Source organism: Ostrea edulis, chromosome 6 (genome assembly GCF_947568905.1).
Source record: "Ostrea edulis chromosome 6, xbOstEdul1.1, whole genome shotgun sequence".
NCBI classification, from domain to species: domain Eukaryota; kingdom Metazoa; phylum Mollusca; class Bivalvia; order Ostreida; family Ostreidae; genus Ostrea; species Ostrea edulis.
Window position 1 is genome coordinate 84646556 of NC_079169.1, and position 27341 is coordinate 84673896.

Below are 27341 nucleotides of genomic sequence, written 5' to 3' on the forward strand. Positions count from 1 at the left end.
TGATCAAATGCTGACATTCAACATTAACAAAATCCATTCCACTTATTTGAGAACACTATATTTTCGTATACATGTAAATATGGGAGATTGCTTTCATGTAAAAGTATAGTTCTTGTGAAAAAAAATTTCATGACTGTGGTCATGAACAAATTGAGCATCCATGAAAATTACATGTACATCAAACTAAAAAATCAGACAAGGCAAGACCACAGAAATAAAAGTTTTGTGAAATATATAAAAACAAATAAGCCTGAAACTCTTACTGCCATTTTTTGAATGGACGTAAGAATATTCTACAAATACTGTAATCAGTATTGGAATTACAAATGGCTGCCATACCCTTCCTATGGATGTCTGGATAAAGTGTGCCAGTAAATATCGGGCCTCTTCTACGGAGCAATTACTGATCAAGGATGTGGCATCGAAACCTTCATTGTCCTCCTGTAAAAATAACACACTGTAATAAACTGATGATCTAATTTGGATGGTTATGCACCAATCATAAGATTGTCTGGCATGCAGTACATGTGTCTGGCAGTAAAGGAAGGAGTGTTGTTACAAATCAAAATAAAGAAGTTACTTCAAACTCCTGTATGTAAGTTATACATGATATATCTAAAAAATTAAATTTCATTTTTTGACGTGTTTAATGAAAAGTATGTAGGCCCGAAGTGTTGCACTTCATACCCTCATGTACAGTGAAAACTGCCTAACCTGACACCTGTGTATACAGTGAAAACTGCCTAACCTGACACCTGTGTATACAGTGAAAACTGCCTAACCTGACACCTGTGTAGGCTGTTTTACAGGGCATTCCGATCTTTGTTTTCATTCAGAATTTCATATTTTCAGGGTTTTTTTTACATTGTTTATATCAACAGTGTATTCTGAGAGAAAAAAATTGTTTCCAAGTATATGTCAGATTAGACAGGTTATTTCTTTACATTCTACTTTCATTTCTGTCAGAGAAAATTCATATGCACATTGTTCACAACTGCATCAAATTCATGAGTAAAACGCTGTCATCAAAATTTGTACAAATATTAAACACAACAAGAGGTACTGTGAGCAATGCTCACTAAGTATACCCCCCGTTTACCCCAATCTTTTAAAGGGTGTTGTTAATAGGTATAAATCACCTCTTTCCTGAGTGTAAAATATGGTATGCCTTTGTAGAAGAAAATGGAAGATATAGTCTGAACACAAATCCATGGTATAAACCTATAATTTTGACCTTGAGATCAAAGGTCATAAAGAGGTCATGAATGTACATGACACATAGTCTCATGGTGATACACCCATGTCTTATGGTATGACTATGTCAAAACCCTATAATTAATTTTGACCTTGAGGTCAAAGTTCAAGGTCATATGGAGGTCATGAGGGTACCCGACACATCGTCTCATGGTGATACACTCATGTGTCAAATATGGTATGCCTATGTCAAAGAACAAAGAAGGCATGGCCCTGACACGAATCCATTGTAAAAACCTTTAATTTTGACCTTGAAGTCAAGGTCATATGGAGGTCATGAAGGTACCTGACACAACATCTCATGGTGATACACTCATGTGTCAAATATGGTATGCCTATGTCAAAGAACAAAGAAGTTATGGCCCGGACACAAATCCATTGTAAAAAAACCTTTAATTTTGACCCTAAGGTCAAGGTCATATAGAGGTCATGAAGGTACTCGACACATCGTCTCATGGTGATCCACCTGTGTGCCAAATATGGTATACCTATGTCAAAGAACAAAGAAATTATGGCCCGGACACGAATCTGCACAGACAGACAGACGGACGGACGGACAGACAGACAGAGTGATTCCTATGTACTCCCCAGAACTTCGTTCGGGGGGTATAAAAACAGTGGAAATGTAAAAATTGTGGTTTGACTGTATCTCATACAAAAGAAATCTTTGAAAACTACAGAAAAAAACCTGCCTTGGCCTCCTCTATCTGCATAATCTGTGACTGACATTCAGAAATGTACTCCTGTGTGTACTGAACTTGTCCCTGCAGCATTCCGATGATACAGTTCAGCTCTCCTATCACTGAGTCATCCTGCAAAACACATACAGCTATCAGACTCAGCGGAATATTCATACCAGACTTTATCATCTATTTGATTCACATTAATGGAACTCAGAAAAGTAGTAGATATATAATGTTGCTTTCTACAAAACCCAATGAATGAACTGATTTATAATTACTTTGTTTTCTTTAATTGCTACATCTCTCTTCTTGCAGAATTTATCCAGCTTCTTGCAGACACTTTCTCTTTCCTATGAATAAAACACATTTAGTAAGAATTATTCTACGCTAGTGGTAATCTAATACATGCTATAGACTGGCAATGTGTAGGTCTTTTATTACCTTTAACCATATGTCCATGTCTTTCTCCATGTTGATGATAGTTTGCTTCTTCGTTATCACATTGGAAATCTTTTAGAAACAAAATTATATCACGGAATGATTAACACAGCATAATAAAAAAAATTTAGGGTTGAAATTTCTTAAGAAAACTAGGTTTGGATTTCAACCACTTTTTAAGATGGGATTAAGAAATTGATGTACTCGACTGACCTTTTTCTCGAGAGTATCCCACTTTTGTTTGGATGCTTTGGCACTGAATTCTGTGCGCTTTTTTCTACGAGGTGATGACGTAAATGGAGCTGCAAAAATACAACAGTTAGTTTAGAAAAGACTATTGTCTGATGAAAACAAAACAATGTAAACAAGAACTCTGCAAGGCAGGGCATATCCCCTCACAATGAGAGTCTACAAGCCTTCACTATGAAGTCCTGTAGTGACCTTGACCTTTGACCCTTTTTGACCCCCTAATTCAATAGGATTCTTCTTCTCTTGAAAATAAAGCTACATGTGAAGTATCAAATCAATCGAGCAAAACTGTGGCCTGTAAAGTGTCTACAAGCTCAGTGTTATACACACACATACACATACCACACACCTGTAGAGTGTCTACAAGCTCAGTGTTATACACATACCACACACCTGTAGAGTGTCTACAAGCTCAGTGTTACACACATACACATACCACACACCTGTAGAGTGTCTACAAGCTCAGTGTTACACACACACACATACCACACACCTGTAGAGTGTCTACAAGCTCAGTGTTATACACACACATACCACACACCTGTAGAGTGTCTACAAGCTCAGTGTTATACACACATACACATATCACACACCTGTAGAGTGTCTACAAGCTCAGTGTTATACACACACACACACATACCACACACCTGTAGAGTGTCTACAAGCTCAGTGTTACACACACACACACATACCACACACCTGTAGAGTGTCTACAAGCTCAGTGTTACACACACACACATACCACACACCTGTAGAGTGTCTACAAGCTCAGTGTTACACACACACACACATACCACACACCTGTAGAGTGTCTACAAGCTCAGTGTTATACACACACATACCACACACCTGTAGAGTGTCTACAAGCTCAGTGTTACACACACATACACATACCACAAACCTGTAGAGTGTCTACAAGCTCAGTGGTACACACATACACATACCACACACCTGTAGAGTGTCTACAAGCTCATTGTTATACACATACACATACCACACACCTGTAGAGTGTCTACAAGCTCAGTGTTATACATACACATACCACACACCTGTAGAGTGTCTACAAGCTCAGTGTTACACACACACACACATACCACACACCTGTAGAGTGTCTACAAGCTCAGTGTTATACACATACACATACCACACACCTGTAGAGTGTCTACAAGCTCAGTGTTATACATACACATACCACACACCTGTAGAGTGTCTACAAGCTCAGTGTTACACACACACACACATACCACACACCTGTAGAGTGTCTACAAGCTCAGTGTTATACACATACACATACCACACACCTGTAGAGTGTCTACAAGCTCAGTGTTATACACACACATACACATACCACACACCTGTAGAGTGTCTACAAGCTCAGTGTTACACACATACACATACCACACACCTGTAGAGTGTCTACAAGCTCAGTGTTACACATTCCCACTATCACACACATACTAGTCCACACACAGTCTCATTACTATTTCCCATCTCACACTGCATTGCGAGGGGATAATGAAAGCAATGTCAAATGATTCTTACTGACTGGTATAGTTTTGGGACGGTCATACTTGGCTACTCTTCCGGCAGCCATTGCTGACATTGGTTTCTTCTCTTTTTTCCTCAGTGCTTCAACCTGACACAAGAACAATGCATATCGACATATTAGAGATGTGTCTTATTTACACAAAAAATTCAATCTGAAAATAATGTACATGTAAGTGAAAAGCAAAATGTTATATCTAAACCACATACAATGTCAGTTAGCAATGTACATGTCTGAGAGAAGGTTAGTGTAGAAGCACCGTGATAATCCTGACACACCCCAGACAAAATAATACAGATTTCATAATGAAACTTGAACGGCTAAATCTTCTCAAATCAGAATCTTTGTCCCAAGTCTAGATATCATAATCTCTAAAGATGATTCTAGTCTCGTTTATGAGGAGCATGGTAACATTCTATTTAAAAACATGACACCCCAAAATCCTGGCCGAGTTCTATTGCAGTATTGTTGAACTCAACATATGACCTTGAATCAAAAAGTTTCATCTCATTTCTTCACCTAAATTACAATGAAGTATGCATCCTCTATTGTTCAATAGTTTCAACTAAGTGAAAATTTGACCTTTGAACTCATTTGAAGATTTGACCCTGTCCTTTCCTATCAAAAGCGTATCTATCTTGCAGCGCTCAAAAATGATGACTGAAGTTTAATGTGGTTAGACAACTAATATTCTGACCAAAGACAAATACCCCCTGCTATCATCACCTGAGGGACATTAAAAAACAATCCTGGATAGATAATTTTTTTTTTTTTTTAAAATGTCTCATTGTAAAATTGACCATCTCAATCTGTAATACAAATTACTGAGATAATACAAGAGACATTGAATTTATCAAATTCTAATTTTTATCTCCCAATTTTTGGGTTTTTTTTTATAGAAAACAATAACATCTAGTCTGTTGGTATCAGGATTACCATGGCAACACAATACTTAGGATGCTTAAGAATATACATTTGTATCGAAAAGAATTGTGCAACAACAAAACAAAAAGCTTGAAAAACAAAACACTTAAAAATGCATCCAATATGTATAGAGTCACACTTAAAAGTAATCAATTAAGGCTGATGAATGTAATTAAAAGCTGCTATTAGATTTAATACTTATGTCAACTGATGACCACAGAATATTAAAAAAAAATGTCACACAGTATGAAAAAATTAGTTACTGAGCAGACTGGACTTTCACAAATTGTTATCTGCTTTGCATGAATGCGTAATGATTGACTTTTTCATTTGGGATACACTTAGACAAATTCCCAACCATATACAGTTACTGGGCATACAAATCTTCCACCACCCATATTTCATTCCAGATGCCCCGAATTCAAGCAAATGTTGTATCACAATGACCATCCTTTACAAGACACGCATACTTGAATATGACTTTCTCTTACAATACAATATTGTACACATATACATGTATATGATTACATGGTATTTAGAATATTTTCACCTATCACGCAACCACAGTATTTTATATGCAACTTTGAAAATTTACTGGATGAATAAATACTACTTTTTAGAAACCCTTGAATGTGACCTTAAAAAACATGTTATAAATAAGAGGTCTATACTCCACAATGCCCACCTGAGTAACTTTGCTGACACACAGATATGAGATTCACAAGTTTAGAGAGGTTCAACAAGACAAGACCAGCCATTGGACAACTCCATACACTACATCCCAGAATCCTTACGTATTGCTTTAAAACACTCTATATTACATGTACTTGGAAAGATTCTAAAAGATTGGGATTGCTATACTGTAGGTCCACTCTGGCCCAAGGGTTCATGATTTATATGCTACTTATAGATACATGAATTTTATTTTGTCAAATTCAAAAGAAAGAGACCATATCTCGCATCCTTTTCATATCCCCACCCGTTGCCTTCGGAAAAGGAAGGACTGGTTTGAATACATTGAATCCATACTTTGATAATATAACACATTATTCAGCTCCATGTCTTGCAACCTTCTAGTTCTTTATCATCAGATCTTTTTAAAGACTTTTTCCTTGAATAACCTTTTGTAAGATTCCAAACCCCTGCTGTAGCCCCATCCTGGCTACAAAGGTTAGAAAATCAACTCTACACTACAGAATGTTCCTTCCATATTGTTTTGACAAATTAAAGCCTTGTTCTTGAAAAGCATTTTCCTAAGGACATTGATTTGAACAAATATGAATCTAAAATACATGAGGTTACCATAACCTTGTTATTCTGAAGATTTTAAAACATATTTTTCAAAATTTTTCTATGTATTACTTTGAATACCTATTGTGGCCCTATCATGACCCCAGGGGTTATAATTTAAACAAACTTGTACCTCTTGATTCAGTGCTTTCTAAGATTTTCAAATGCCTCTACCTTACTTTACTCTTCCTAATTATCTCCCCTGGGAAGGGGAAGAGGGTGTGTGTGTGAGAGAGAGACACACAGAGAGAGAGAGAGGCATGGCCCTTAACTTGAATAAGCTTGAATCTCCAAAACTCAAGGATACTTTTTTGTGAGTTTGGTAGATAATGGCTGTGCAAGAAAAAGTTAAAAAATTAACATACAGATGACAAAGACTGGGCAAACTTTGATCAGAAAAGCTTACTTGAGCCTATGACTCAGGAGACCCACATCTGAAATTCTGGAAAAACTCATTGGAAAATTTTGAACTATTGTGAACATTGATAGATCTCTAGAATATCTGAATATCTATAGACTGACTATATATACTACATGTATCATAATTGATATTCATTGCTACATTGTGTACAAAATAACAAGTAAAGACTATGCAGCATGAGTGGACAAGCAGGTATAAAGTTACCTCATTCTTGATTTTTTCTATGCTGACATTCAGCTGAAAATATTAGTGTCCAACAAGAAAATTACCCACTGAAGCTAGACATAATTCAGTTATATTACACTAGTAATGCAAGTAAAAACCCTGCAAAACACAAGGATGGGAGGAGGAAATGTGTCCATGCAAAAGTCCTCAAAACAGGATCTAACAAAACTTGGGATAAATTGTAAAAATCACATGAGGACAAACCCCTTTCTTGCAGTTCCTTGTTTATGTCCATACAAAAATAGGGAAGGAAGAATGACAAGACCAAAGCCATAGAAGAGCCATTCCCCTAATCAGGATTTTAACATCAAAAGTGAAGACTTAAAGAGTTACCTCCTCCTGCTTGCGTTTCAGTACAACCTCTTTCTGGCGCTTCTCTTTCTCCAGATTGCGGATCATGTTCTCTTTGCGTACTTGGTCCTTTCGTAGTTGGGACACCTCTCGGGTGCGTCTGGCCTCCACAGCTTTACCTTTCTCCAGCTCTTCCTTCACTTGCTTCATTAACTTTACCTATGCAAATTGATTATCACATTCTGTTACGGAATTGAATATCATGACTAATGCCTCAAACTTCCACTGTTTATATAATTTCATATATGTGGTATGACATGAGTAAAAGAAAACCATTATCTTAAACACACTTATCCTTTCATGAAGAATGTTATTACTAAAGAATACAAATATCATCTAGTCAGATATCACCATTCTCCTTAATCTCTGAAGCACTGTTCAGGTTACTAATACCAGCAAACATGTATATCTTTTAAATGTAGATATTTTTAGCAGAAAGCATTCCTTCATCATAACTGTAACTAATACATGTAACATCTCGATTTAAAAAGTGAAGTGTCAATGAAACAAGGCAGAGTTTTGTCATTGACATACACTTCAAAAAGCTAAAGGTCCTTCCTAAAGCTTACCTTAGTTCTCTTCATTTCTTCCAACTCGTGCTGCAGAGTTTTCAGCTGCTTTTCATGATAAGAAGATTGCTTTTGCATGCGGGTGTAGTCACGCCTGGCTTGCTCAGTCTTCTTTAGGTCACGCTGCAGTGTTATCAATTTCTTCTCATACTCATCTTTGACCTTTTTGACCTTCTCCACGGACTGACTTTCCACGCTGTTAATGTTGGACAGGACTTTGTCCCGCTCCTCCTGCGTGGCTCGGATCTGCATCTGGAGCTGACGGACTTTGTCCTCGTACTGGTGGCGGACTGCTTGAACTTGTTTCTGAGCTTGCTCAAGCTCCTCCACTAGGCGTTGTTTTATTGAGATACTACAGGTGAGTTCTGCCAAGTCCTCATGAAGGTTGTCTGAATCTGGACAAAGGTCACGTTATTTAATCATAGTTATTTACATTGTTTATTTGCATAGCTAGGATTGATATCAAAACTTCTTTACAAATATCAATTTACAAAAACTCTGAATGCATACAAGAATTTAACTCATTTAAAAATACATGTACTGAAACATAGTATTACTTGTCTTTTACTAAATTTTAGCATATATATATACCTGTTAAAAAAAAATGCTAAGATGCATGTATTTCAAAGAGTATAGGGTAATAGTGCTGGGAAATTGAAATAAGGGAGAAAATTTGTACACAATCAAGGTTCATTCTCAGCTCTCTATCATAAAATTGCGAAACAAAATCATTGTTACAAATGTATGGAACTAAAGACACTTGAAGAAAACTTGGAACAATGCATTTTTTTTGTCTACAGCAATGAAATAATAACTGAATGGAGAAAACAACACACAAGTAACCGTTTTCACCTCCATAACACCACAGGAACTCCATCAACGGATCCACAAAGGCTGCATGTTCAATACACAGTACTGAATTAGCATCAAGATCAATATAGTTCTTTTCTTTTAGCCATAAACACTCCAATTTTGATATTATATGGATGTAAAGCATGTTGTCATATTTATGACTGAGGCAAGGAATGTTTATCCAATTTAAGATGTTTACCTCTTTCTTCTGAATCAGAATCGGAGGAGAGATTTTCCAGTTCTTCTTCCAAATCATCGTCTTCTTCATCATCTCCATTCAACTGTTATTAATCAAAAAGCAAATACTTCTTTAATCATAGCCAGCAAAATTTTAAGTCAATCATTAGATTTTACAACATATAGCGTAGTTTTTTCACAAATATTCGTATAGCATACAAGTGACATCTGCTGAATGGGCCAGGAGACTTCTGAAATCAAACATAATGAAAATATTTCCCATTGGAAGCCAAAAATCTTTCAGATAAAGACCCAAATTCAAAAAAAGAAAGAAAAAAGAAGTCATTTGTTTAGGAAACTGAGACTTGTGTTATTTTGATCGACCAGATTATCCACACATTGATGATCAGCTGAGTAGTGGCTTAAGTTGATTAGTGCAGGACTATAATAAAATTTAATTTTTCATACTTCTCCACTTAATCCATCATCATCTTCTTCTCCATTGATATTTGCATTGTTTTCCTCTTCTTTATTTTCCTCCTTGCCTTCTTCAATTGGATCCTCCTCATTCTGTTCAGCTTCATTTCGGTCCTTCTCACTATCAAAGTGGTCTTCTTTTTCACTACAACACAAAAATATAGAAATTTAAATAGCATAAACACTAAGCTGCTGAAACTGTCACGTGCTTGAAACATTCTGATAATTTATTTACATCTTTAGAAACATGTCAAAGTTCCATTTGAAATGTGTTTTACAATTTTTCTCATTAAGTGTTTCGAACACACAACTTACAGTGTGTACAACTTTGTGTTAAAGACTACCCTTAAAACTTTGTATGGAGCACATGACCTACTACCTCATACGTTTTGACCTCTCGACCTCCACAAGAAACTCCCACTAACAAGCTTCACCGCCCTCCAAGTCTGTTACTCACAGATGGAAGACATAGCATTTATTTTTATCTCTCTAAATTTTCCTCTGAATTAATTTCTCAAATTTAGCCACCATTTCTTGTGTACTAATCAACAGAGGGTACATCTATCAGACTTTTACCTAGCCACTGTTTCATAAATGCATACTACGGAGTATCTCAGGAGTTTTCATATACACTGTTGGCAACATCCATTTATTAAACTTAACTACAGTGACTTTGTGGTTCGTTTAACTTTTTTCTGTAAGGAGGGGTAGATGAGGTCGAGAAAGGTCATCTTGTCAAATATCCCTCTAAATAGGTCAATCTCCCCTAAGTAGTTCTACAGGTGAAGAGGTTAACACATACGTTAATCACAGTAGCTTTATAGTAAGGCTAGGATTTTGTCTGACTTTAACAGGAATACTGATAAATTACCCAGTTTTAGAGTACATCTTCTTTTTCAGCTTTTTCAGTTTCTTCATTCTGCTGACATCCCTCTTTGCCTCGTCTATAATGGACAGCTTACTCTCTGTCATAGATCCCATAATACTCCCTGACAGGTGCCCCGGGGAGATGGGACTCACGGGGTCGTTCATCAAGGACATACTGCTTCCCATCCGAGTCACCACAGTCTTCCTTCTGTATTGCTCAGCTGTGTGCTCAGCCTCAACTAGTTTTGCTCTGTGGAATCAGAGATAAAATACAAAAATTGTGGCATTTTTAAACTTTGATTTATATTTGACTTGTTGCAGTCATAATTACATATCCAATGTATTTGCCCTTGATATCTCTACATATTTGTAATGATAGCCATTTCCTCATGAATGCACAGCAGTTGTGAACATTGTACATGCATATGAATTTTGATAAATATAATACGTCTATTTGAATGTCTGGGAATTCTGACAGAAATGAAAGTAGAATATAAATGTAAAAAATAAATTCAATTTATGAAAATACATAAAGGTATAAACTGCAGTGCTTCATGCCGGCACACTTTACATAAAGCCCTAACATGCCTCATGAAGTATGCCAGCATGAAGCATCGCGGTTCATATTCTCAAGTACTTTCAAAAAATGAAGTTTATTTTTAGTATAAATACCTGAGTTCTTCCAATTCCTTGATGTAGCCCTCTATTAACTTAGTCACCTCACTGTCCCTTGCATCCTCTGAAATACAACACTGTACTGTTAAACAGCATTCAAAGCAGATTAACTCAATTCTTACCAGTTCACGATGCTCTCCCTGTAAGTAATTACTCTGATCTTTATAATATCACAAAATACACTTCATGGTGAAATGATTCAGATTCCACCATGCCCTGGTATTAAGATTACTGTAAACCCAACTTTTATTTGTGTGCAATTTTTTTTCACAAGGTTCACATGAACCTCTTCTTTGCGAATATTTCTCTCTGCAAACCAGTCCTTTAATGTCTCTTGTAATTGTTAAGATAATCTCGGTGGCAAAAATTATTCACCATTAACCAGTTCATCACTGGTAAATCGCGAAATAAAGTCCTCGCGAATACAAGTTGGTTTACAATACTTTCTCTATTAGCCTGTTAGGCTACTGCAATATGAAGAGGGCTTTCAGTTTGGGATATTACCAGATATGTTATACACTCCCAGCACTGCCTTTTCAGCCAATAGATCCGAGTTCCTCTTCGTTAACATCTCTACAGTTTCATGCATGGCTTTAATCCTCTGTCGGAGTTTATCGTTCTCCGTCTGTAACATGGTGTTTTCGTGAAACATGTCATTGACAGTCTCCACTCCATCTTCATCTACCCTGCGTTTACCCTGAAAATAAATTGTTTTATAAATTCAAAACTTTACTGTAAATAATGACAATTCACAAAACACATAACTTTTGACACACTACATTCACCAAAATACTTACTTTTATGAATAAAAAAAAAATTCGTATAAACTTTGGGCCTCTGAATGAGGCTTCATACTAATAATTAATGGACTATACACATCATAAGAATGATTGCAAATCAGTTTGAGAAACTGATGCCTTGTTGTCTTTGAGAAAAATTTTCTAATGTTTTCCTCTGCAAAATTCTGGACTAATGTTATGGGACAATGGTTGCTACAAATTTGGATCTCTATATAGAAATTTGCATATCAATTCCTGACTGTTTGTTTTGTTGGAGAGTATTACAAGTTTGGATCCCGACAAAGCCACATTAAAACAAACTTGCCCCCTCACTAAATTGTTCTACATTTGATTGAAATTGTTCCAGCAATTCTGGAAAGTTTAAAATAGATGTACTCAAAGGCAATGGACAACCTTTAATAAGAAAATTTCACTCAAGTCTTTCATTCAGGTGGGATACAAAACGAATGTAGTATTATGGTAATATGTTTTAACTTTGATGTTCATGTATTAGATATCTTGAACTCACAGTTTTGTAATCCATAAGTTCCTGTTGAAGCGTAGCTATTTCTGCTCTGAGGGCCGCCAGCTGTTTAGAAGACTTGTCCTGATTGGCTACAATTTTGTTCTTAATGTTGCGTGCTCGATTAGCATACTTGAGAGTATTCAGTGTTTCTACAAAGTCTCTGTCCGAGGGCGATATACAGGCAATCATCAGTGTCCGACTAAAATAAACGATACTCTATCAGCTCAAGTTAGAAAAGGATTGCTACATTGCTACATGCTTGGTATGTGATGTAGATTATTCAGCTACAAATGCAATAATGTCAATGATCTTTCTTCTTACCTGTTTCCACCCAGCGAATCCTGTAGCAACCGTGTCAATTTTGAGTCTCTGTAAGGAACATGGGAACCTTTTTTGGCCTTGTCCCCAAGCGCTGAGATCACATTGCCTAAGGCAAGCTAAACATAAACAAACAATTCAGCACATTCAGTTCTATGACACAAAGGTCTGAATTGTGCTGATCTGGCAGATACAAATGAGCTATCTAATAACATATCTAAAGGTGAGAAAAAAACACTTTTTTTTTGTTTACTGTTTGAATATGAAAAGAGAAAATAACAACATAACTCACAGAGTTCAAATACTTCATGTATATACCTACCCAAGTCATACGACAAATACTTCATGTATATACCTACCCAAGTCATACGACAAATACTTCATGTATATACCTACCCAAGTCATACGACAAATACTTCATGTATATACCTACCCAAGTCATACGACAAATTCAACAAATGGGGTTGCTATTAGATCTACACATCTAAAACTTTAGGTTTACATCATAAGGTTCCGATACATCAAAGAATATTTATTCATGTAAACAAAGATAACTTACACCCAACAGCTACGAATTACACGTATGATACGCAGTGCATAAAAGGGAAAAGAACTTTTGACTCCCCAAAATATTTTTGAATATTAATTCAATGGCTGTTTACAGGTACAATGTATATAGTGACGGGAGAGACAGTGATTTTTTCCAGTCTGAAAACAGCTTCAGGGAAGTGGCTCTGTGTTGTTATTGGGTTCAGTGTAGTACATCATTAGATTTCATACAATACATGTATACTCAGTTTTGTATGTTGATGTTATTGGGTTCAGTGTAGTACATCATTAGATTTCATACAATACATGAATACTGGTGTTATTGGGTTCAGTGTAGTACATCATTAGATTTCATACAATACATGTATACTCAGTTTTGTATAATGATGTTATCGGGTTCAGTGTAGTACATCATTAGATTTCATACAATACATGTATACTCAGTTTTGTATGTTGATGTTATTGGATTCAGTGTAGTACATCATTAGATTTCATACAATACATGTATACTCAGTTTTGTATGTTGGTGTTATTGGGTTCAGTGTAGTACATCATTAGATTTCATACAATACATGTATACTCAGTTTTGTATGTTGATGTTATTGGGTTCAGTGTAGTACATCATTAGATTTCATACAATACATGTATACTCAGTTTTGTATGTTGATGTTATTGGGTTCAGTGTAGTACATCATTAGATTTCATACAATACATGTATACTCAGTTTTGTATGTTGATGTTATTGGGTTCAGTGTAGTACATCATTAGATTTCATACAATACATGAATACTCAGTTTTGTATGTTGATGTTATTGGGTTCAGTGTAGTACATCATTAGATTTCATACAATACATGTATACTCAGTTTTGTATGTTGATGTTATTGGGTTCAGTGTAGTACATCATTAGATTTCATACAATACATGTATACTCAGTTTTGTATGTTGGTGTTATTGGGTTCAGTGTAGTACATCATTAGATTTCATACAATACACGTATACTCAGTTTTGTATGTTGATGTTATTGGATTCAGTGTAGTACATCATTAGATTTCATACAATACATGTATACTCAGTTTTGTATGTTGGTGTTATTGGGTTCAGTGTAGTACATCATTAGATTTCATACAATACACGTATACTCAGTTTTGTATGTTGGTGTTATCGGGTTCAGTGTAGTACATCATTAGATTTCATACAATACATGTATACTCAGTTTTGTATGTTGGTGTTATTGGGTTCAGTGTAGTACATCATTAGATTTCATACAATACATGAATACTCAGTTTTGTATGTTGGTGTTATCGGGTTCAGTGTAGTACATCATTAGATTTCATACAATACATGTATACTCAGTTTTGTATGTTGGTGTTATTGGGTTCAGTGTAGTACATCATGGGTTTCATACAGTACACATTTACTCAGTTTTGTATGGTACATGTATACACAGTTTTGTATAGTGGTGTTACCGAGTTCATCATTAGATTTCGTACAGTACACATATACTCACAAGTCCACAGTTGATAGAGAGTATTACTGGGTTCAGTGTGGTACATCATTATATTTCGTACAGTACACATATAGTTTTGTATGATGGATTACTGGGTTCAGCATCATTAAGTTTGATACAGTACACATATAGTTTTGTATGATGGGTTACTGGGTTCAGCATCATTAAGTTCCGTACAGTACACGCATACAGTTTTGTATGATGGGTTACTGGGTTCAGCATCATTAAGTTTCGTACAGTACACGTATAGTTTTGTATGATGGGTTACTGGGTTCAGCATCATTAAGTTTGATACAGTACACGTATACACAGTTTTGTATGATGGGTTACTGGGTTCAGCATCATTAAGTTTGATACAGTACACATATAGTTTTGTATGATGGGTTACTGGGTTTTGCATCATTAAGTTTGATACAATACACATATACACAGTTTTGTATGATGGGTTACTGGGTTCAGCATCATTAAGTTTCGTACAGTACACGAATACTCACAAGTCCACAGTTGATAGAGATCCCCTCCTTGGCCCTGTCCCCAGTGGCACCTGTTCTCTTTAGTCTCTCAGATCCTGCCAGGTCCACAAAGTGGAACTTCGCTGTCAATGTCTCAAACTCATTAATACCCTCAGAGTCCTTGCTCTCGCCCATCAGGTCCTGTGGGGAAACATCAAATGATTGTATAAACTAGTCTGGTTTTAAATAATACACTTTTGCCAGGCATGACACCCCTAAGGAATTTAAAAATGACTCCTCTTTTCCCCGAATACTTGGGTTTTAAATTACTATATTCTACATATATCTGGTTCTCAAAGAAAAACTGGAGTTTATTTCAATATTTTCAGGAAATATATCAAAAGTTGAAATTCCATTATATTTGATTTACTAATAAAGGTAATCACTAATAAAATAAAGACAAATTATTCAAATTTTACTGGATTCAATCCCAGTGCTTTCAGATCGGTGGCCAAAACCTTATGAAAGAACAAAACGTATTTATTTTAGATGTAATGATGTACGATAGATTTGGAACTGGTTTTATTTTTGCCATTTTCGCAATTTGAATCCTACTGCATGTCAGCCCCTATGCATTTGATTAGCATTATGCAATCAAACACTATCATGTTACACAGATGAACAGAATGGCCCTTCATCCACATGATCTATTTGTATGATCTACTTGAGTTAAATTTCACGGATATACCTATAGATATGTAGGAGTTGTGATAAAAAAAAGTGACACAGTCATATGAATAAATAGATAAGGTAAAAAACTCTTTCTTGTCATCTAAGCTAGGGGACAAATCAATAGCTATTATATACCAATATTAACACATATATTCTCATATATTTCACATGTGTTACTGCCCCCTACAAAGCAAGCAAGTTTTTGTGAATTTTGTCTGTACATATTAACATTTGGAATTTCTGATTTTGCAGAAAGCTGTACATTCCTGGCCTTTCAGCAGCTTTTGACCATTGATCTGAATATGGATCTGCTGTTATTAGATACCTCATCATGAACCACTCTCTGTTGTTTAATGTGCAGGGTGAATATGGCATGAGATCTGGAAGACTGGGAATTCATATTTGTACTGGCCGTTGCACGAGATAAAGCACCATTCTTTAAACATTCCATTGTCTGCAAATATAGAAAACAATCAATTAAAGAACAGCTTTCCCAATAAATATCTTGTTACTGAAGAAACAGCAGTGATTTATGGCTGCAATAAAACACGAAACAAGAGCATTAACTCCAATAAATCTCATAAGCTCTCCACAAGAGAAATCAATTTGTATAATTAGAAAAGTTTTGCAGGAAAATTAAATAAATGATTGACAGGATTAAGCAAACTCAACTTAGAAATAAATGATTGACAGGATTGAACAATTTACACTTAGATAAATGATTGACAGGATTAAACAATCTACACTTAGATAAATGATTGACAGGATTAAACAATCTACACTTAGATAAATGATTGACAGGATTGAACAATCTAAACTTAAATAAATAATTGACAGGATTAAACAATCTAAACTTAAATAAATGATTGACAGGATTAAACAATCTAAACTTAAATGAATGATTGACAGGATTCAACAATCATGTGAAATGGTTATTGTTTATAACATCCAGAAACACTTACATCTTCCATTGATTGGACAGGTCTAGTGGCCACACCCACCATGTATATACCACCTGTCGCATCCTCATGGATCTTTATATGGGATTTCCTCATCTGAATCAATGTTAATGCATTGTTTTAACAGTAAATTTTGCAGAAACTTGAAACATTTCAATGTTTATTACAGTCTTAATGACTGACCACAGGTCAGGATAACACCATTATCTCCTTACCCTTGACTCTGGGTCTCTTGTCGAGTCCAGTAAATCTAGAATTTCTTCATTATACAACTGCAAAGAAAAATTTCAATGCTCACATTGTAGACAAAATGTAACAAATAATCTTAAAATAGCCACCATTCTTAAATTTGTTTAATATTTGATGGTTATTTGCACACAAGTTTTATTTTCTCTAACCTCAATAAACTGGGCATTGACTTTGAAATCTGGGGGAGGGATATTGTTTTCCTTGGCCTTCCGCTTACACTCCTCTATCCCCTTAAACAGATGATCCACAGCCCTGGGGATGATCCCCACTTCATTTTCTGGGAGATTGACATCAAACCCAGTCCCCATTGTGTAGGTCTTACCAGATCCTGTCTGCAACATGATACAAAAATTCAAGTACACATGAACATGTACTAATAATCTATACTGTAAATGGGGAAATGATTGCGGTGGTTTTAATTTCGCTATGTTCGCGGTCGGGGATTTTCCTGCGAAATTAAAACAACCACAATCATTTTGCAAGTGTGACACAATACGTTTTGTGTTTGTCATAAAATTTGAATTCCGCGAAAATAAAACCACTGCAATTAGACCAATATGAAAACTTTTAGCACCGCGATATTAATATCACTTACAGTATGTATATTTACCAATAATCTATATGTACATGTACTAATAATCTATATGTACATGTACTAATAATCTATATGTACATGTACCAATAATCTATATGTACATGTACCAATAATCTATATGTACATGTACCAATAATCTATATGTACATGTACTAATAATCTATATCTACATGTACCAATAAGCTATATGTACATGTACCAATAATCTATATGTACATGTACTAATAATCTATATGTACATGTACTAATAATCTATATGTACATGTACCAATAATCTATATGTACATGTACCAATAATCTATATGTACATGTACTAATAATCTGTATAAGTACCAATAATTCCAATGATATTTATTACAATTGTTTTGATTGAACACAAATAAATTTAAATGAGAATTTACACCTCAATAAACGCTATGTATACATGTACATATGTGCCTGAAAACATAGTGCGGGAAAACTATTCAAATTTTTGAAATTGATAATACAGGGAACTAATTGGAATTATAAGAATCAAACATTTTTTTTGAAGAATTTATTGATGGGTAAACTCTGGACATTTTACTCACAAACTTAACATCAAGTTTGTGAGTAAAATGTCCAGAGTTTACACATCGATAAATTCTTCAAAAAGAATGTTTGATCCTATAATAACTGTAGTAAAGTGCTGTAAACACCAGTTAGTAGTAAACAGTTCCATTTCAATTTAAGAGGTAGAGGTAATTGTTCCCTAGCTTGTAGAGATCCCATCAGAATCCCTAGCTTGTAGAGATCCCATCAGAATCCCTAGCTTGAAGAGATCCCATCAGAATCCTTAGCTTGTAGAGATCCCATCAGAATCCCTAGCTTGTAGAGATCCTATCAGAATCCCTAGCTTGTAGAGATCCTATCAGAATCCCTAGCTTGTAGAGATCCCATCAGAATCCCTAGCTTGTAGAGATCCCATAAGAATCCCTAGCTTGTAGAGATCCTATCAGAATCCCTAGCTTGTAGAGATCCTATTAGATTCCAACTGACTTTTTTATTGTCTTTATCAACAAGTGAAATAATCTCTAGCTATGTTTACATTATTAATCATACAATACGACAATCTAAGATATGCATATATGTATGTAAGTATATCCCTCACAAAGACTTAACACAGCTGTATGCATAAATACAAGTGTCTTGTTAATGCCTCGACATGTATATCTATGAATCTGAATGACATTATGAATATATCATGTTTGATTCAGTTTGAACTCTGTAGTATGTATTCATTATTTAGAATTTGGCACATGGCAATTAAGACTAATTTCCTGATTACAGTGAAATCTATTAGGAAACAAATAGTACAAATTAGTTTGCATTATGCAATCTACTGTTCTTCCGTCCATTTTTTTTTTCTGTATGACATCATCACTGTCTATGAGTAATGATGCTGCCACAGCAAAATTGTATGAATTGATCGTCAACAGTTAACCTCAGGAACTGCACCAGAACCATTTATATACTGCCTAATACCCATCAGATAAGTGAGAGGCAAAAATCAATGGAACTGTAGAATTGGAGTACGCACTCCTAGAGAGGGAATTGTTATTTCTGACCTAGTCTATGATGAAGCATTAGACTTGACTTCCCTTGAAATACCCATCTGAATGGCACAGGATGAAAAAAAACTTACAATATATCTCATTCAAGACTTACTCAATCACACACATTTATATTACATACATCCAACAATTCTCCCAAGTTAAAAATTTGACCTAGTTTATCACACAATGAAATGTGACACAGTTAAGATACAGTTACTCAGTTTCAGAATGATAATTTGAATTCCTAATTTTTAAGACGGCCTGGCACTAGCGCTGGGATATTAAGTCCTATGTGATTACAAATGTATTTAAGTATTCCTTTTAGCCTGAAATGCTTAATAGTGCATCATGACTATATATACATATATGTATTATTCATTAAACTTGATATACATGTACAAATCAATACTGATTATATGATATGCTAGATAATGAAAAGCTCCATAAAAAGGTCAATGAGATCAAATCTGCCAATACACTGGCTCCTTGGTAGCAATATATGAAGTATATACCATTTGATTATCAGGTTTTCATCACGCTGTATTCGCAGGTAACTTAATGGATCTATGTTATTAGTTCTACAATTTGTTTATCTTTGGCGAGTCCATTTGTAAATTCTACATGACAAGCAATACAAACAGAATTATTTGTTTACCACAGAGAGTAGGCCCATAGGTATAAATCTTGCTAGAAAGATGAAACACTTTTTCAATAAAGACACAAGAATTACAATAAACAATCATATCTAAATTTCATTAAAATTCTTCTGTCACCATTTTTCTTCCACCATCTTTGTTACAGTTAAGAAATACACTGTACTGTCCATATTACAGATACTCTAAATAAACATATCCTTCTCCCGGTAAGGATATTACAAAACCACCCAGGTCATGTTTTCCTATAATGACTTAATTTAGGCCCTATTTCAGATCTAACTGGGTGGATCACCTTTCCACATAAAAATTTTCAAGAGGTAATAAAAGAGGGTAATGTGTTTCAATCAAATCTACAAATTTTACACTTGGTTCAACTTCACACGTAGTTGTCAATTAAAATAACATCTTTTAGGTACCAAACAAGTGATAAAAAATTCATGTTTTACGGCATTTAAAAAAAACAAGCCTGAATCAATATATTACTCTCCACTCATTCATCACCTTCTGTACGTAAAAACTTACCTGGCCGTACGCAAACACTGTAGCATTGTAGCCTTCAAAGCATCTAAAAAAAAGAACGCACAACTTTTTGATACAAAAACTTTAAACCAACAATGTGCATATTATGTAAATTGGATAGTAACTAGTTCTATTAAAATAGGATGATAATTTTTCTTATAAATGGACTTATTCTAAAAATCAAGTAGCATTTACAGAAACAATTTTTCTTTCAGAAAACAAAGCACAGTTTTTGAAGAAGAAAAATTTATCACATAAGTGTAATAAAATCTAAAAAAAAAAACAAAAACAAAAACCTATGGTATAAACATAAATGTTGTCCAAGCATGCACTCAAAAGTTATTTTTTTTAGAAGAAAATCTGTTATTATCCCTATTCTATGTAATTTTTATCAAATTGAGTGAAACACATCAGAATGTTTGCACATAATACACTTTTAAGTTTGAAAAAAAGGGTGACTATCAACTATGGTGGTTAAATAAATTCTGTATCTTATATCAACCTTACAGTAATTTAATAAATAGATTTGCATGTCTGGAAAAGGTAATAACATAAATGATAATACTAGTTCATTTCCCGACAGATAATTATCTGGTTTACAACCCCAGGATAAATCTGTGTATATATGTGCGTCATCATGTCCTTACCCATCAATGAGAATTCGCACACAGTCTCCGTAGATCGTTTCCTGGAGGGTGGGCATATCAAATACGTAATCGTAGGTGAAGCTTTTGTCTTTACCCATGATTACCTGAGTATCTTCCACTGATGTGCACACCTGACACATGTCAATCTTCTCCTTCGCCAATTGGGGACGGATCCTAAAAAGTACGATAAAATAACACTCTGTTAGGAATTACTGACAAAAAAAAAAAACCCTACAAATTTCCTGTCTGTGGGCCACCATGCTCGCCTGATTCACCTTGACCCTGCTGTTCCTAAGAAGACTTTTACAAGATCTTTAAACTCTTTAATGCCATGACAAATTCTAAGTCTAACCCGATATTATGACCCCAACCCAGTTCCACAAGGCTGAACTTGAATCCACACAACATGAGGATGTCTCAAAATCAATATGACTAACATGACCTCAATGATCTGGAGAAGATTTTCTTATGCCACCATATTTTAACAATTTTTTTTTTATATGATCCTATATTGTGGCTCCATCCTTTCCCGGGGGGGGGGGGGGGGGGGGGGGGGGGGGGGGGGGGTCATGATTTGAATGAAAACAAATTGAATTCCCTTTACCAACAGATACTCTGTGCCAAGTTTGGTTGAATGATTGATTGGTTGTTTTGCTGTTTTCTCCCACACTCAACAATTTTTCAGTTATCTGGTGGTGCCTAGTTTTTGTTGGTGGAAGAGAGAACCAAGATACAATGTACCTGGGAAGAGACCACCGATCTTCTGAAAGTAAACTGGGAAACTTTCTCACTTAAAGACGCGAGCGGGATTCGAACCTGCACCGACCAGAGGTGAGAGGCCATGTGATTTTGAGCGCGATGCTCTAACCACTTGGCCACAGAGGCCCCTGTAGATGAAATCATGAAAAGTTTACAATGCCAAGGACCCCTTCATCAGACAACAGTCAAATTTTGATCAGCTTTCAGCACAGGTGAGCTACTTTTAAAAACTACATTTCTGCTCTTCAAACACAAGATACAGGTGCTATACAATGAACAAATATAAAGAGTCTTCTTCTTGCATAATGAGACTTCTATTAAATGTATTTGCCAGTCAAGCACCCTTTAGAGCCTGCCTTGTTGGCTTGATTCTTGTGTATGTAATAGTACTTCAAACACCAAAATAGAAATAAATTATCCATTGAAATTCTATATATATGTAGTCTTCAATAGGAATGTGAATCTTTTTTTATTTTTGAGGCTTGGTGTGTTCTGTTTAGGGTGGGTTTTGTTGTTGTTGTTTTCCTGCTAGGTTCAGAGGAAATTCACCTCTGGAAGACAACACAGATAGAATATATACCTGTATATAACCACTAGCATTTAAAAAAAACTCTTTAAGTATCCCCTGGTCTTTTGACCTAGAGCTTAAAAAGTTATTTCAAATTCTTTTCAATTAAAGTTAAATGAAATTGGGCACTAATCTACACAGCTGGATTATATTGATCAACTCATTAAAACCCTCATTTCAAAACTGTTTAAACAACTTCTAAATACCCTGTGTGTTATCTGGGGTAATTCATCAAGAAAAGTTCTCTTCAATTTAAAACTCAGTCAATTTTGAGAGAACTTTGTGCAAACAAAGCAAGTGTGAATTTGATGCAAAATGATCGACAATATTCCTAGTGAATTGTTTGTTATTACGCAACTGAGTGCAATTTGAAATTAACTTACAACCCTAAAAGTCAAATTCAACACACACACACATTTATATATACAATGTACACTGTATCAGTTTAACAATACAGTTCAATGAGGGTGAGCTTCACCTGAGGTATAGGTAATAAACAACCTCATTTACTTTTGATGGTCGATTAGACATCTGGTCAAATATCAAAGCTTTAAATACTTAAATATCTGTGACTAAGTCAGAAGACAAATATTGTTAGTGACCTACAATGTACACCTATACACGTTTGGTGGATTTTGTTTGCTTTGTTTCTTTTTGTTACAGGACATATGTTTTTGCCCTGTCAACTTCATTTAGCACATGGTTTAAGATCTATTTATGTGTCCTAGGGTAGTGTCCTCCATGTAAAGATTATAAGAACAGAAAACTGCACTTGTACTGTTTTGCTGTCACATGGTTTCTTTATGAAATTATATGTGTATTCCTTTAAACAGTTTTGTCTAAATGAAGAAAATAAATAAATTAATACCCCACACCATGCACATAGTGTACATTTCATGTCTTGTAATAAGTACTACATAAAGTAGGTCAGGAAATGTACTAGTGCTGAGATGAACATGTGTTAATGTATACTGCACTAATTGAAAGTGTTATTATGCAAATATACATGTGTAGGTACAAATGTACAAGCTTGATGATGGATAATGCAATGAAATAGATCTAAAACACTCTATACATGTATATAAAATATTGCAATGTGCCACTCCATATCTATATAATAAACCTTATCAATGAAGCACATTCACTGCACTGTTTATTAATATATATATAACTAAGGTATATCTGAAAAACTTAATCAATTTCCCTAGCCCCACATCTTTTTCTCTCTTTTTTTAACCATATGGATGCTACTATGGCAAATATGGTATTATAGATTTTATCTTAACAAAAGCAATGAGGAGGAAAAAAATTTAATGCTTTTTCCATATGCTCATACAAATATATCTATGTACATGCTTAGACACAATTAAGTATTGATTTTCTTCTTTTACACCATATTTCATAACTTTGCACTAAAGGTGTTCATCATCAACAACTAAAATAACTAGTGATGAGAAGGCGAAAAACAACCTCGAACACGACTTTGATTCTGATCAGTTCCATCCAGTAGATCTGATCAGGAACATATGTAAGTGATTAGTTCATATATAGAAGTATTATAGATCTACAATATATACAACACTAGAACTCTGACTGCATCGTATGTTGATTTTAATACAAAAGTTTCCATGGTCTGTACTTTAAGAGCTAGTCCATATAATCTTCTCTGTAACTCTGTATCAACGTTACATAATTATTCAATATTCCCATATATACATGTACATATCTGAAAATATGATTTAAAGAAATATTTTTTCATATACCACTTTCTAAGATAATTCATTTTTAATCCTTGTGCAGGGTTTGACACTAATGCTAGTCCAGTAGCCCGAGGCTAGTAAATTTGTCCCGGACTATCTGAATATAAAATCATTATTTATCAGTAGTCCAATGAAAAATCAGAACCCTGTACATTACGATGAAATAATAGTTGGAAGTTCCATTCTACTTTCATGCAAACTTTCTTCCTACTTTCATTTCTGTTGTATATTTGTCTCAAAATTCACTAAAATTGCACGAATTTTGCATTTAGATTTTGAAAAATTTCTGGGAGAGCCCCCTGAACACCCCTTTCCCTCTCGGGAGGGGGCAAGCCCCCTTCCCGCACTCTCTCCCTGTCACTTCACAACTCCGCCATCTGCCTTTAGCAGTCAGACTAGTAACTAATCTGCTAGACTAGTCAATCATAGAATCTACTAGTCCTTTTGATTAGTATAGAGAAAAACTTAGTGTCAAACACTGGTGTGTATGAGAATTTGCACATTCTAGATGTGCCTTACTGATAATGGACCAATGCCACATGTATGGGATCCCTACATGTACTTAACCCTTAATCAATAATAAACAATTAATTACAAATACAACTTTGTTCTCAGTGACGAGATTAAGTCAATAAATATGTTCCACAATAAGCAGTATGTATTCCCAGCATATGTGTCTATCAAAAAGTGTCAGTGTTAAAATACTCAATTTTTACAAGCAGGTCTCCTTATTTCACGTTTAGTGCACACTGAATACACAAACAGCTGTTGCAACATAACTGTATATATTAAATAGATATCTTACTTATATGGTAAATACCAGGGTAATGCATGAAAGCTCATGAGTTTTCTTGCACGGAGTATTTAATTGAAAGGGGTCATAAGACTCAAATCAGTACCCATGTAAACGAATGAGCGCACATCACTCCTAGGTTAATATCCCTGTATTCTCTATATACTTCTGACAGCAATAAAACTTAAACAAAACAACAACAACAAAAATGAAATAAGATTAAAATATCTATAGTGGCCTACATGATAACATAGAAGAGTGTCGCCGCTGAACCTCTAGCAGGCTGGGGCAGGATGAACACATCCTCCAGTCCAATACACATTTCTGATGGAAATGAGGGATAAACCCGGGTAACAGAGGTGAGAAAAGAGTGCCCTACACAATCAACCTCATACAGCGATTTCCCTATAAACACTGGCATGCTATAAACATGCTGCATCTACTTTTGAAATACACATTTGATTATTTATCTGTTTCTGAATCTGAGAAAATTCGAACGCCATACACTATTTGAAGAATTGACCTGAAAACAATACATTGAAGGTTTGATACTGATCGAGCAATAAAGACGCCTTCATACCTGAGCGCCACCCGCACGCTGCTGTCATCTTCCTTGGTATCTTTGCTCTCGGTCATCATCACTCAGTGTCTGAACTCAAATCGGATTCATAATTTCCCACCTGTGAACGAAAAACCTTCTTCTGAGACTTTGCCGTCACAGGGGGCTGATGCTGAATTCTCACATGTTACAATCTGTAAAATTTATAATAATTTTCTCCAATATGTTCATTCAAACTATTTTGTGAATAGTTCTCGCGCAGCAACCAATTTTCCCGTCTATCTACAATATTTCGTCGAGCATCTGCAGTGACCCCTGTCGGATGTGTTCACAAAGGGAAGTTACAATGGGTATAGATTGGGCGCGGATCTAAAAGAAGCGTTTTTCATGTAACTTTCAAATTAATAAAACAAAAAACAAAACAACTTATGTATTAGCAAACTTTTTTTGTTATTTCCTGAGATAATTTCAGGACCAGTGATTGCCACCTAAATGAGTAATCTTTATAATAGAAATATCAACATTTACTACAACTACTGCAGAAATAGCAAAATTTAACTTGTAGTGCAATAATTCTTCATATCTATATAAACATTCTGATTCAAATTATCAGATATTTTGTCTTGAAGTTATTAAAAATTATGACAAAAATATTTTTTGCCAACCTTAAAAAAATGCAAATATATAATGCATGAATATATGAATTTTGGAATCAACTGTTTCCCCACGATTCCTAATCTTAAAATATGTTGGTATTTTAACACGAAATCTGAAATGTGTGCTACTCGCATATTAATTTCTATAATGGTTAGCAAAACTGTTGAGTTACAAGTGAGATACAGCAGTTACACTTCAACAAGGCTCGTGCTGTGTTTTTGTGTGCACTGATGTAGGTGGCTTCATAGAAAATATGGTTAAAGCAAAATGAGATGTGACAAACACCATAATCTGTTTAATTGTGTTCAGAATGAACTTGTAAATTGAAAAATCTGCTTTAAACGAAACTTTTAAAAGTATATTTAAATTATGTAAACAAATACATCACACGAGCCTTGTTTACAGAACAAAGAATTCTGAGCTCTGTATCCCTCTTCTAACTCAACAAAAGGCATTCAATTTTTTGCCAACCATTAGAAATACATTGGTTAAGCATTGTAAACATTTAAAATGGGGGGGGGGGTGAACATTTTCAGCTCAAATCATTTCTATGCCCCTTTGATATATAATACAATCTGTAATGTTAAAAAAAAAAAAAAGAAGTAAGAAAAGATCCTGAATGTAAAATTTTATGCAGTAATGGCTGAAAAGCAACCCTTCGAGTATAACCCAGATGCTGATATATAATCTTCATTAGAAGTTTACAGGACTCTTTAATGTAAACATAAGCCGGGTAACATTTATCTTTACCTTGCTTTGTTTTGCTGTACTCTCACATCCGACAGAATGCTAATACTCGCTGTTAGTTTTCCGTGAATTACAGTGTATGTGCTTTGTCTGCAGAAACTTTATTTTACAGTGATCCCTGTATGCCTAACATGCTTCCTGATCTGCCGAATAGATGAAACAAAATCAAGTCAATGGTTTTGCACATTCTCTCTTTATTTGCTCATTACATGTTTACACTTTTATGAATGACTGCCACCTTTTCCTTCTTTAAAAGACCATATGCTATAGGCAAGGAAACATATTTTGACTAACGTTAGTTCCCAAGACTGATATACAGTTTCTTGGTGGGGGGGGGGGGGGGGGGGGGTGGGGGGGGGGGGTCGTAACACTTACTGCAAACGGAGGGTGTTTTTCAGTGCCTCACTCGACAAAGTTTCCATCTCAATACCAGCATT

At 35.1% G+C, this 27341-nt stretch overlaps 1 protein-coding gene across 17 annotated transcripts in view; it reads right to left on the reverse strand.

Annotated features, from left to right (window-relative positions):
- The window catches only part of LOC125646797 (kinesin-like protein KIF21B), a 62098-nt gene extending 36256 nt beyond the window's left edge, over positions 1 to 25842 (reverse strand). For 12 of the 17 annotated variants that reach the window (XM_056141099.1, XM_056141098.1, XM_056141097.1 and 9 more), the window contains exons 1-24: positions 25522 to 25840; positions 21062 to 21235; positions 20418 to 20460; positions 17220 to 17402; positions 17037 to 17093; positions 16825 to 16917; positions 16188 to 16316; positions 15173 to 15331; positions 12625 to 12740; positions 12307 to 12502; positions 11503 to 11695; positions 10996 to 11062; positions 10328 to 10573; positions 9448 to 9601; positions 9002 to 9083; positions 7951 to 8345; positions 7364 to 7540; positions 7010 to 7042; positions 4167 to 4260; positions 2589 to 2677; positions 2379 to 2447; positions 2216 to 2287; positions 1947 to 2066; positions 340 to 441 (exon numbers count right to left, since the gene is read on the reverse strand). In XM_056141099.1, coding sequence (XP_055997074.1) covers positions 340 to 441; positions 1947 to 2066; positions 2216 to 2287; positions 2379 to 2447; positions 2589 to 2677; positions 4167 to 4260; positions 7010 to 7042; positions 7364 to 7540; positions 7951 to 8345; positions 9002 to 9083; positions 9448 to 9601; positions 10328 to 10573; positions 10996 to 11062; positions 11503 to 11695; positions 12307 to 12502; positions 12625 to 12740; positions 15173 to 15331; positions 16188 to 16316; positions 16825 to 16917; positions 17037 to 17093; positions 17220 to 17402; positions 20418 to 20460; positions 21062 to 21235; positions 25522 to 25580 — 3102 coding nt within the window. In that variant the 5' untranslated portion in view covers positions 25581 to 25840. Of the gene's footprint in view, positions 1 to 339; positions 442 to 1946; positions 2067 to 2215; positions 2288 to 2378; positions 2448 to 2588; positions 2678 to 4166; positions 4261 to 7009; positions 7043 to 7363; positions 7541 to 7950; positions 8346 to 9001; positions 9084 to 9447; positions 9602 to 10327; positions 10574 to 10995; positions 11063 to 11502; positions 11696 to 12306; positions 12503 to 12624; positions 12741 to 14678; positions 14780 to 15172; positions 15332 to 16187; positions 16317 to 16824; positions 16918 to 17036; positions 17094 to 17219; positions 17403 to 20417; positions 20461 to 21061; positions 21236 to 25521 lie in introns of those variants that run through there. The other 5 variants (XM_056141105.1, XM_056141102.1, XM_056141093.1 and 2 more) reach the window with 4 other exon arrangements.
- Positions 25843 to 27341: the final 1499 nt, after the last annotated feature.